The sequence below is a fragment of the Pagrus pagrus genome (genome assembly GCF_965226575.1).
Source record: "Pagrus pagrus genome assembly, chromosome: 9".
Lineage (NCBI taxonomy): Eukaryota > Metazoa > Chordata > Actinopteri > Spariformes > Sparidae > Pagrus > Pagrus pagrus.
Window position 1 is genome coordinate 29,234,685 of NC_140193.1, and position 12,145 is coordinate 29,246,829.

The following is a 12,145-nucleotide window of genomic DNA, read 5'->3' on the forward strand; positions in this document are numbered from 1 at the left end:
CCTACCCTGCCCTTGTCCCCAAACCCTCAAGGTTCAAGGTGGGTCTAAAACAAAAACACTAGTGGTGGCACATTTGGCATCCTGCTTGAGAGCACTTGATCTTCCTCGGACTCTGAAAGAATAGCTCTAAGGCTCTCTCAAAAGGAAACTGTCTTGCTGGGGGGCCATTGATGCTCAAACGCATACAAGCAGCAAGATGTTCACCCTGCAACCGATTTCTCAGGTCAGTCTTCACCTGTAAATACAAAAATAATAATCAACAGACGATTGGATGTGGGGCCCATGGGAGTGAGATTGTATAAAGTCAAATAATTATATTACTTGCTCAAGTATCCTACCCTGTTCATTGTAGAAAAATCCCTTTCACAGTTTACACTGGAAACTGGGATGGTCAGGCCAATGGCAGCCAGCTTGCTCAGTGATGGGTAGAGCTGCCCCCATTCACCCACCTCTGATGCCAGGCCCTGCATCAGGTGCTGCTGATCCATGTCCTGAAACACATTAAACACAACATTGATCTAGGCTAGAGAACTCCTGAAAAGTAATGTTACTCACTGTAATTCATTTCATGATACCTTGAATGCCCCAACTAGCATCTGCTGCTTGAACGAGGACCATTCCTGCAGCACCTCATGATGACTGTTTAAAAATTTGCTGGCAAGGAGCTGCAAATTAGCCACATTGACTGCCTCATCATGTGTTGCTGCCTGAGGGCTGAGGACATGGAAGGCCCCTAAAAGGTCCAGGTTCTGGAACCTCCTCTCCAGGCTCTCCAGCAGGCCATCAATATATGGATCCATCACCTAACCATAGCAACAAAAAATTATTGAACTGTTTTGGACTTTTTTGTCCATATACAAACCACTTAACAGCCATCTAAAACAAACACACCTGGCTCCTGAACCGGGTCCAGAGATCGTCCCTGGTCAGTCCCTCATCCCGTCTGCCTCTCTTGTTCCTCTCCTCCTCATGGACAATATTATAGGCCCCGAGTCCAACAGGGTTGTCCAGGTCTGAGTGGAGCTTGGACAAGAAAGACCCAGGTGGCTGATGGTCTCCAGCATCCTTTATTGCTCTGAGGCAGGCCATTGTCACAGGGACCTAATAACAGAGAGACAGAATAGGTGTAAACGCAGCAGCAGGTATCTGATTAGTATGAGCAGTGTATGGTCAATGGTGTCGATGTCAAAAATAAAATATTGCAAAGTACCTGAACTTTCAGAGCCAGGAAGTTCACATTTTCCTTCTGGAACACCTTTGAGAGCCTGCTGAGATGTGGCAGCACATCCGCTTGCAGGTACACTGATGCCACAAAGCGGTAGGTGGCCAGAAAGCCGTACAGCCCCTTGGCTGTTGGGCATTTCTTGAGCTCAGTCTCCTCTGCCAAGGCCGCCAGGACAGCGCTCAGGTTCCGCTGCAGGTTGGAAACAGCCATGGCTTGTGACAGCCAGCGTGTGTCCTTTACTTCCTAGAAATATTTAGAGCCACGAGATGAAAGCATATTATGTCATCATATCAGATGCCTCCTAATATGATACATATTTTTTCCCTTTATATTACCTTCACTTTCAGGTTATCCAGGCCCAAGCACTCTGCTGCAGCCTGGAGTACAGCTGTGCGATTTGCACTGTTCCTGAAGTACAGGTGTAGCTGCTGTAAAAGGTCCCTGAAGGAGTCCATATAAGCCACTGTGGCTGAAGCGTCCTTACAGCACAGGGCGAGGCGGTGTGCGGCACATGCAACTGACACCAACCATGGGAAGGTGTCCTGTAGCTGCTTGGCCACCCCATTCACTCTCCCTGTTTCAGGGAACATTTTTTATATCATGATTTAGTTTTTAAGCAGTAAATATCAACCTTGTTTTTGTTGGTAATTCATACCAGTCATGACAGCTGCTCCATCTGTCCCCAGGCCGTAAATCTTCTGGGTGGGAATATTCTTTTTTGTGAGGACCTCCCTTATTGCCTTGACGATGGTGTCAGCTCTGCCATCGCTGACTGTCACCAGGTCCAGAAATTGGCTGTAAAGCAGCCCCTCCTTGTCCATATATCTGATGAACAAAGAGACACAATAAAGACACGTTGTTCAAAATTATTTTAAGTCCTAATTGTTGTCATTCTCTGAATAAAATTATACCTAAGGTGAACATCAAGCTGCTTCTTGACAGACACATCCGTGGTCTCGTCCACCTCTAGCCCAATTGCCACAGAGGCACAGATGTCTTTGAGGATTGGCTCTTCAACAACAGTGCTCAGGATCTCGAGCATCTCATCCACGATTCTGTGCGATGTGTAATTGGTCGTCTTCTGTGGTGTATTCACTTAATAACTCACAGGACGCAGTCACTCTTACTGCACATTGTGTTTACTTAGCTCGTTGCAAAAAACCGGAACTCAGTACATATCCCAGCATCCTCTGGTACACTCAGGTAACTACGGCACAACCAAAGTCCCAAAATACAAAACTCAAAGTTCAATACATCACATCACCCCTCTTTTTAAATGAAAGTACTCTTTTGTTACTCCATATTCAGCATTTAAATAATCAGTGCCTTGTATTATTATACAAACCTTTTTAAATCAAATATTACAATGTCTCTAAGTAGACTTAAACAAACTCCTTTGTGTTGTTTTAAATTCTGCATCTTTTTTTTTTTTTTTTAACAGGTGCAATGTGACAGAACCATACTGAGAGAACACAGTAGTAGTATTAACTCTATTACTACATTGACCATCTTAGCTCAACTGTAAACCAGCTTTGTAAAGAACATTATTTATCAACATCTTAAGGTTCATAGCGCTCAGGTGGCTTCCTTTCTCGGCCTGAGCGGCGCATCGTCTGAGATGCTGCTGGCACCTCTGCACTGTCCACGTGCACAGGATCAGCACTGGGTGACACACTGTCTTGGAGCACATTAGGCTGAGTAGACATGTTGGTGTCAGAGGTCATACAGTCAGTGTCCATGTTCAATCCATCAGCTGGGACACGAGATCTCAACTGATCCCCATGTCTCCTGTATGTTAAGTCAGTCTCTGTTCCTTGCACTTTGTAGGACACTGGTCCTGTCTGCTGCACAATAACTCCCGGAATCCACTTCTCTCTTCCCCCCGCTGTATTTTGCAGATACACAGGGTCGTCCTGGGAGAAGGGCCTGCTCACTGCCCGCTGGTCATGATAGAACTTCTGCATGTACTGCTTTTTGCGAACCGTGACAGACGTGTCAGGAAGCAGCAGGTCCAGGCGAGTTCGCATGCGTCTGTTCAGGAATAAGTCTGCAGGTGACTGACCAGTGGTGCAGTTTGGTGTACAGCGGTACTGCATCAGGAACACAGAGACTTTATCCTCAATGTCCAGTGTGGTCTGAGAAAGCTTCTTCATGCCATTCTTAAACGTCTGCACATACCGCTCTGCCAGACCATTAGAAGCAGGATGGCCAGGGGCGCTTGTAGAATGCAGAATTCCATTCTGACACATGAAGTTCTTAAACTCTGCAGATGTGAACTGGGTTCCGTTGTCAGTTACAACATGCTCTGGAAGACCATATGCGGCAAATAGTCTTCTCAGTCTTGTGATGGTGGCTTGTGAGGAAGTGCTGGACATTCTGAAAACCTCTAGCCACTTAGAGTAGGCATCCACAACTATCATGAAGGTGTGACCTAAGAAGGGGCCTGCAAAATCTATGTGTAGCCTTTTCCAGCTCTGTCCTGGAAACTCCCAAGGATGTAAAGGCACTTGCCGAGGCATCCGTTGCTCCATCTGACAGGACTCGCAGGATTTGCAGACCTGCTCCACCTCTGTGTCAACCTTGGGCCACCACACATATTTACGTGCTAGGGCTTTCATCTTCACAACTCCTTGATGCCCAGAATGTAACTCTTTCAACACAATTTTCCTCAGTTTCTCAGGTAACACTACTCTAGTGCCCCAGAGTACGCACCCACGTTCAGCTGACAGTTCATATCTGCGTGTGTGAAACGGTTTCAGACTATTGTCCACATCATCAGGCCAACCGTTCATAATGTATTTCAGAACCTTAGCTAGCACACTGTCTGTGCGTGTGACACGTGCAACTTGATCAGCATTTAATGGTGCTTGCATTAAATGTTCAGTCAATACTGCATGAATGTTCTCTGATATGGCGGCTGTCCCAACATCGCTTAACCGTCTGCATTGCTGTGTTTTTCTGAAGCACAGTACTCGATGCAATAGTCATAAGCAGAGAGAATGATAGCCCACCTTTGAATCCGGGCGGCAGCCATAGTAGGCAGGCATTTGTGTTCTCCAAAAAGAGTCAGCAAAGGCTTATGGTCAGTGACAAGCTTGAATTTCCTGCCCCATAAGTATTGATGAAACTTTTTGACTCCGAAAATCAAGGCCAGCCCTTCTTTTTCAATCTGAGAGTATTTTTTTTCCGCTGGAGCCAGCGTTCTTGACGCATAAGCAATGGGACGGATCTCTCCAGTTGGCATCTCATGTTGAATGACAGCTCCTATGCCATACGCTGATGAGTCACAAGCCAAGGTGAGGGTTAGGTTAGGGTCATAGTGCACGAGAATCTTGTCACTTGTGAGCAACTTTTTGCACTCTTCAAAAGCCTTTTGCTCTGATTTCTTCCATACCCATTCAACCTCATCTTTCAACAGTCTATAGAGCGGAGCTAGCACAGTGCTCTGGTTGGGCATAAATCTTCCATAATAGTTCACTAGCCCCAAAAATGCTCTCAGTTCTTTCACGCAGGAGGGTGCTGGTGCCTCATTGATGGCTTTTATCTTGTCTGGAGATGGGTGAATGCCCTGGCTGTTCAAAACATGTCCCAAGTATTCAATCTGCTTTTTACCAAATTCACATTTGGATTTCTTGACTCTCAAGCCGCTCTCTTGGAGCCTCTGTAGCACCTTCTGTAACTTTTCCAGATGATCTTGTTCAGTTTTTCCTGTAACTAACAGGTCATCCAAATAGACGACAACATCCAGATCTTTCATGAGATTTTCCATAATCCTTTGAAAAATGGAAGGTGCTGAGCTGACGCCAAAAGCCAGTCTATTGTACACAAATAATCCTCGATGTGTATTGACAGTCAGTAGTTTCTTTGACTCCTCGTCCAGAAGGACTTGTTGATACGCAGAGGCCAGATCAATCTTTGAGAACACAGTTCCACCACTGAGTGTGGCCATTAGCTCCTCAATTCGGGGCAGGGGATAGGTCTCCGTAGTGGCAGCCTGATTCACTGTTAATTTGTAATCCCCACACAGTCGTATTGTGTTGTCTCTTTTCACTACAGGTACCACCGGAGCAGCCCACTCACTGTGTTTGACCGGTGATATTATACCAGCCTTCTCCAGTCGATCTAGTTCAGCGTCCACTCTGGACTTCATGGCAAATGGTAATGGGCGGCTCTTACAAAATTTTGGGCTAACATCAGGATTTACAATTATTTTTGCCGTAATGCCCTTTAATGTGCCCAGTTCATCTTTAAACACTTCAGGGTGCATTTCCAGCACATCTTCCATTGATCTTGGTTGCTGCATTTCACTGACATGTTTTATTTCTTTCCAATCCAGGATTATCTTTTGCAACCAGTTCCTGCCACACAATGCTGGGCCTGCACCTTTAATCACAATGAGGGGCAGTTGTTCTCTTTGTTGTTTGTAGCCCACAACAACTTCAAATTGACCCAACACAGGCATCACTTCTCCTGTGTAAGTCTTTAGCTTGATGCTGGCAGTGCCTAGTGGTTGCCCTGGGAACTTCGCCTGAAACAGTTTTTCTGAAATAATGGTCACCGCAGCCCCAGTGTCAATCTCCATCTCAATGTCTTTGTCATTTATCATAAAGTTCGTTCGGAAAGCTTGTTTACACTCCTGGGCGCTCGTTAGTGTAAACATGGGCAGCTCAGTCTCTTCTGCCTCCACATACTTTGTGCTCTTTTCAGAATGTCTATAACGTTTTTTGTGTGTTTGAGCAGCTGTCGTTTTTCCTTTACATGCTCTCTTAATGTGTCCCGTTTTTCCACAACTGTGACATTTTAAATCTTTGAAGTGACAAACATCTGCACTGTGGTTTTTACCGTTACATCTGTAACACTTCCTCCCCGCTGAGTTGGAGGGTCGCGCCTCCACTGCGTGTACCGGCTCCGCGCGCGGCTCCTGCCTCCGAAGCTGCTGCGCGTCCTTATCCGCCGTCTCCATATTCAGCGCGAGCTCGAACGCCCGTGCAAAGGTCAGGTGGGGCTCGGAAAGCAACCGCCGCTGGCAGGCCTCATTGCGGATCCCACTCACGAACTGGTCCCGTAGCGCGTCGCCCAGCGTTGCTCCGAACTCACAATGAACCGCACACTGCTTCAGCTCAGCAGCATAGCTCGTCACAGTCTCATCCATCCTCTGGTTGCAGCGGTTAAAACGGAATCTTTCCGCAATTAACAATGGCTTGGGCTCAAAATGAGCAGTCAGTATGTCCACAATTTGGCCACAAGTCTTATCTCCGGGTTTCTCCGGCTGCACCAGGTTTCTTAATAGTCCATATGTTGTTGCTCCCATGACGGTTAGCAACGTAGCCACCTTCTTCTCATCGTCGACGTCGTTCGCGGTGAAGAAGTGTTCCACCCGCTCGACATATGCTGACCATGGCTCGGTCTTCGGGACAAACTCTCCAATGTTGCCTATCAGCAACGCCATAATGTCCAAATTGTCCTCGTCGCCAATTTTCTGTGGTGTATTCACTTAATAACTCACAGGACGCAGTCACTCTTACTGCACATTGTGTTTACTTAGCTCGTTGCAAAAAACCGGAACTCAGTACATATCCCAGCATCCTCTGGTACACTCAGGTAACTACGGCACAACCAAAGTCCCAAAATACAAAACTCAAAGTTCAATACATCACATCTTCCCAATCTGAATCAGAATCAGAATTCCTTTATTTGTTCTGCAAATGGGGAAATGTCTTTGTCACAGCAACCAAAAGACAGTAATTACAATAAACAATAATAAAAAGTAAAACAATATAATGAGAAGATAAGAGATAGAATTGACTTGTATATACATAATAAAGAGAACAAATGAGGATTATATAACTTTGTGATGATGTTGATTTAAGAAAGGCAAGCATTAACATTTACCTTTAACTTTTCAAAATACTGGCAGCCAAGTAGGTCAGCGAGCTCCAGGAGGTCAGCGTAATTTGTGTGATGAGCCTGTTCCTTTTTTGTGAGGTGGTAGAGACACTTGAAGCCACCAATCACTGCCTCATGTTCAAGAATGATAACGGGGTCAAAGGCAACCAGCACCGAGGACCCTGTTCAGAGGTAAAAAACAAAACAAAAAAAACCAATAGATTTTCCATCAAGTGTGGGACAAATTTTAATTTAAGCCTGAGAGTTTTCTGAACAACATTTTAAAATAAGATATATTTGTGAATTTTACCTTGAATCAGTGCAGCGTGTGCCTTCACACTGTCTTGATGGTGTTGAGTGGCAGCATGCCTGTTAAGGTAGTCACTTCGGAAAATCTGGCACCCAACCTCAATAAATGGCCGCGTGGAAACCCCCCGCTTCGGCACTTGTTTGTGTTGACGGCACAAACGACAGTACATTCCTATGGGGACAAGATGTTTGATAGTTTGTTTGTTTTCTTCAAGAAGTGGTGGCTATGATTGTTAAAACATATAAGAGCTCAAGCCCCAAACTGCTCCATATGTTAGATGTGGTACTCACCATGGTCAGCTGTATAGTACAGCCAAGGCTTGAATTTTGGGTTCTCCATCCACCCCGGATCAAAACCAGATTGCCTATGAGTACCCGGGCGTGCTGTAGCGGCAGGCGGTCCTGCTCTTTCTGGTCCTCCTACCTCTGCGCCTCCTGGTACAGCAACAGCAGCAGCTGCACTTTGCTGATCTCCATGTTCCTGTCCTGCTTCTCCTTCACTTCCTCTGCTCTGGCCTCCACTCACATCTGAGCTTCCCTGCCTCGATGCCTGTCCTGTCTAGTATGAGATACAGTCAATACCATTGTATTTGGCAACATGTAAAACCACTTAAAAATGTGGTATCTCCAAAAGAATTGTTTATCCATTTTCCTTTCAAAACACAGCAGAGACCCACCTCCTCTCCCCCTAACTTTACCCAACTAATCTCATCACCATGGTCATCACTTCTCTTTCTTTTTTTGATAAGCCAGTCTTTCAAACTCATCTGAAAATTCAAACATGTCATTTGACAAACAAGCTTATTAGTTTGTGGGTGACCGTTTACATCCACTTAGTGTTAGCTAGCGGCTAGCTAGCTGTCATTCATTCTTCCAATTATTCATTCATAACTCTTTTTTCAGAATTAACTTGCATCACCAAATTTACCTAACAATTTATCTAACAGTTTATCTAACAGTGTTTAATTAAATGTAATGACATTTTCAATGATGAAATAACTTACATTTATCACGTTTATTTACGGGAATCCAGCTACCGTTATATCTAACGTTAACGTATAACGTATCTCTGACGTAATCTGTCAGTAAATTGAGATGGCAGCTTTCGCGGGTCACAGTCACAGTAGGAATTTTCCCACCTCCTACTAGAAGTACACTGGAACGCCACTCAAAGTCGGAGTCCTTACTTGTGAACTCAGCACAAATCCAAATACCTCGACTTCACGGAGAATCAGTTATCTGATGCCACACAACAACGGGAATGGCATGCATCTGGGAAGCTTGGAGGTCGGAAATCGGAAATTTCAACTGGGAAATTCCGACCTCTGAACGCAGCATAAAGCCGCTCCAGAAAAAAGTAAACAAACGGTGCATGTGGAATACCTACAATCTTTGTATCAAGATGGATCTTCCAAATGTTGTTTATTTCACAGATAAGCCTATAGGCCTATGTGTTTCCTTGCTATTTCTATCAAATGATAGATACAGCGTTTGCTGTAACGTTACTGTGCGATACTCACGTGAAGTTGCAGGACTGTTTTCCCTTCGGCGAATGATAATCCTGAATCTGTCAGTGTTGCTTGCTTCATGGTTGACATCTTCCCGGTGCTTGTTAAAATCGTTGTGCTGACATCATCAAGTAAGCTCAAAGTTTCTCGTTGCACCTTCTCCAAACCTGGCGCTAACGTTACCTCCGTTTTATGCTGAGAGACTGCGCAGCACGGCACGGCACGGAATAGCGGAGTTTAGCGCGGCGCATCACCTGCATCAACCGGTAACGGTATATCTGGATGATATGTAGGCTAGCGAAGGAGACCGCTTGCAAAGTTTCTTTGACAGAGACAGTGATAGTTGCCAGCAACCAAGGCTTCATAGTCTCTATAGGTGGCCGCCTGTGGTTCGTGATTTAAATAAAATCGTTTCAAACAGGTGTGTGATTGACCTGGATATGAAGCGTCCATAGCACAAAATGATAAAACGTTAGTTTCTAAAAAGACAAGACTGAGCCCACTCTTCACCTCTCCTCTCTCCTCGTTAAAAAAAAAAAAAAAAAAAAATCAGCCGTGGCGGTCATATTTCAGCCGTGGCGGCCCGCCACTGCTAGGTGCATATAGGGGAAACACTGGCTAGGTACAGGGCTGAGGGCTCACCGGGCAGAGATGACTTGCTGATAGGAAGGAGGGAAGGGTACTTATGCTACACCACACATGGAAACCACACACATTTTTCACACCCAAGTGCACTACTGTACAGGAAAGTGAGGGGGGGGGGGGGGGGGGGAGGGCGCTGCCACCGGGATCAGCCAGTCTCTTGCACCAGTGGCACCACCAGCTCCTGTCCAAAAGAGAGAGACAACTATTACTTTTTATTATTATAACCAACAGGCAATAAAAGGTGGGGAACTTGCGCAATATGATGAGCCCAGAATACACACACAGGATTCTAAATATCACACACACACACACACACACACGGTTTGATCAATTTAGAAAAACGAAACAAAAACAACTTAGCGACAGAGCACAACAACACACTATATAACAATTTCTCCACCAATAAGTGGAAAGCACAGCGGTTAAAACAGGGTTCACTGTACCAGGCAAAAGGCCCGCACACACTCATATACACTCACAAAATAAACAAAACCGACAAAACAATTATTAAGCACCAAAATGACAACAAGAGCTTTGAAAAAATAAAGAAAAAAAACAACCCAGACAGAACAGAAGTAGGAGGCCCATGCAAGGTGTAGGGGCCCGCTTCGTCAGATGAGCGGCGGGCGGGACGTGGAGGCTTCAGGGTTCCGGCACAGGAGGGGTACACCATAACGATGCAGCTTTAACTGTTAACAGCAATCAGAGGTGGCAAAGTCAGATTTAGAAACAGCTGGACAAGGCACATGTACACAGAAGCATGAAACAGATAAGACAACCTACCGTAGGGATCGAATGCCATGCAATGCACGGAAAAGTATGCGTCAGCTTCGAGGCCACGCTCCCCCACTTCCGACCTCAGTCGGCAAAACACTGCTGCAAAATCAAGAATACATCAGCCATGCTGCTACAAAATAAATGCGCCATGCAATACAACCAGGAAACATACCTGACAATGTGAAATGGAGACAAACTCAATTAAACCCAAGGGAACAAACGCCATGCGGTGCATGGAACACCGCGCACACACACACACCGCCGGGACAACGCTCCCCCCACTCAACCTCCAGCCAGATGACAGGCCGACTCTGCTGCAAGCAGAGAGCGCATCAGACACCATAGCAAGCTACCGATGCACAGCTATGAACAACATTGTTGGGAAACTTACCTGAGGGTATGAAAAAGTACCAAACTGGCCAGTTGAGCCTCACCGCTGCATGAATGCCACAGCCACGTCAGACCAAGCCACGCTGCAGATGCCGAAGTCTACTACTGAGAAGAGGTAGGAGGACGCGCACCTGAATCAGATGATCCTCGCCCACATATAATTTTCAGGGCACCGCCCCCGTAATCAAGGTAAAAGAGGATGATTGCTCCCAGACCGGTGACACACAGTGGGCAGGAAGTAGCGAGGAAAGCCACACTAAAGTAGTACACCCCAAATACAAAAAAAGAAATGAGAAACCCGCTCTGCCACACCCTGATCGGTCATGGGATACCTGCAGAACTAAGCTACAGAACTTAGCTGGTACCACAACCTGAAACAGTGGGTTTCCCACACCAACCTCATTACAAGGCACCCATTTCCTCAACAGCACACAATTGTCCAGGAAATAGCCATGTGCCCTGTCCTTCACTTCCCACAGCTCCCTAATGGAAGGATCTGACTGCTGCTCTGCCACCAACTCTGCACAGGAAACAGACAATAGAAAGTCAGACAAGTTCATACATGGTGCCTCCATCACACTCACTTTGTCAAGATCCCCACAAGCACGCGTCACTACACATGCTGGAAACACGTCTGGAAACTTGCGCTCACACTCATCTGGTCCATCACTAGCAGCAGAGACTGGATTAACCACCAGAAGTGGAGGAACATCAGGCCACACACGTCCAACAGCCAGCCCATTCCCAAGAATGAGATGGAGTCTGTGAAGTGGAGCAGACAAAACAACCAATCCCGTTCCCCCAGAACTAGGAATGAAACTCCAGTATCAGTCTCCCCTGAAAAAGGGAGAACAGACGCCAGGATGAATGAATCCACTGCACCAGTGTCTCTCAGCAATGTAACGGGGACCTTCTTACTGGGTCCTGACAGGGAAACATACCGACTTGATACGAAAGGCAAATAAGCCTGATCAACAGGAACCTCCTTATGCACGTCAGGCCAAGGCATGTCTGAAACACACACCGCCGAAGCGGCAAATGCAGCTAGTTTCTTTTCTGTAGAGCATAGCAGTCGGCTTTCACGTGCCCTTTTTTATGACAGAAGTGACATACTCAATCCATGTCACGCCAACCGGTCACCTTTGGGTCCACCTCAGGCCTGACTGCTCCTGTAGAAAACACCACGCGCACTTCCCCAACCACCAGGGGTGGACTGGCCATCTGGCATACCGGGCATCGTCCCAGTGGGCCGTTGACCCAATGTGGGCCGGTCCGGTCCGCTATGTTTGTTTTTCTTTTCTTCTCTAAATTCCCTCCAATTGGGCCAGTCAATTGGCTACAGAGGGCTAGCAGTGTGTTACCAGCATCGACACATATAATTGGTCTATTGTTTGTCATTGTCAAT

The 12,145-nt window shown here is 46.2% G+C and overlaps 1 protein-coding gene and 1 long non-coding RNA gene across 3 annotated transcripts; both read right to left on the minus strand.

The window, feature by feature from the left end:
* Positions 1-2,266, minus strand: LOC311262643 (zinc finger protein 862-like). Of its 2 annotated transcripts, XM_084362203.1 has the most exons (7): positions 2,137-2,266; positions 1,561-2,050; positions 1,211-1,468; positions 892-1,101; positions 576-803; positions 339-491; positions 1-235 (listed from the first exon to the last, which is right to left on the minus strand). In XM_084362203.1, the coding sequence occupies exons 2-7, from the start codon at positions 1,813-1,815 to the stop codon at positions 59-61; spliced, it is 1,281 nt and encodes a 426-aa protein (XP_084218329.1). In that variant the 5' UTR covers positions 1,816-2,050; positions 2,137-2,266; the 3' UTR covers positions 1-58. The 2 variants fall into 2 exon arrangements, with proteins under 2 accessions (XP_084218329.1, XP_084218330.1); XM_084362204.1 differs by lacking the exon at positions 2,137-2,266 and having other exon boundaries at positions 1,561-2,058.
* Positions 2,267-7,126: 4,860 nt separating this feature from the next.
* On the minus strand, positions 7,127-7,836 carry LOC311262656. Its single transcript, XR_014623286.1, has 3 exons — positions 7,712-7,836; positions 7,422-7,592; positions 7,127-7,293 (listed from the first exon to the last, which is right to left on the minus strand). It is a non-coding gene; the product is annotated as an uncharacterized lncRNA (long non-coding RNA).
* Between the last annotated feature and the right edge of the window lie 4,309 nt (positions 7,837-12,145).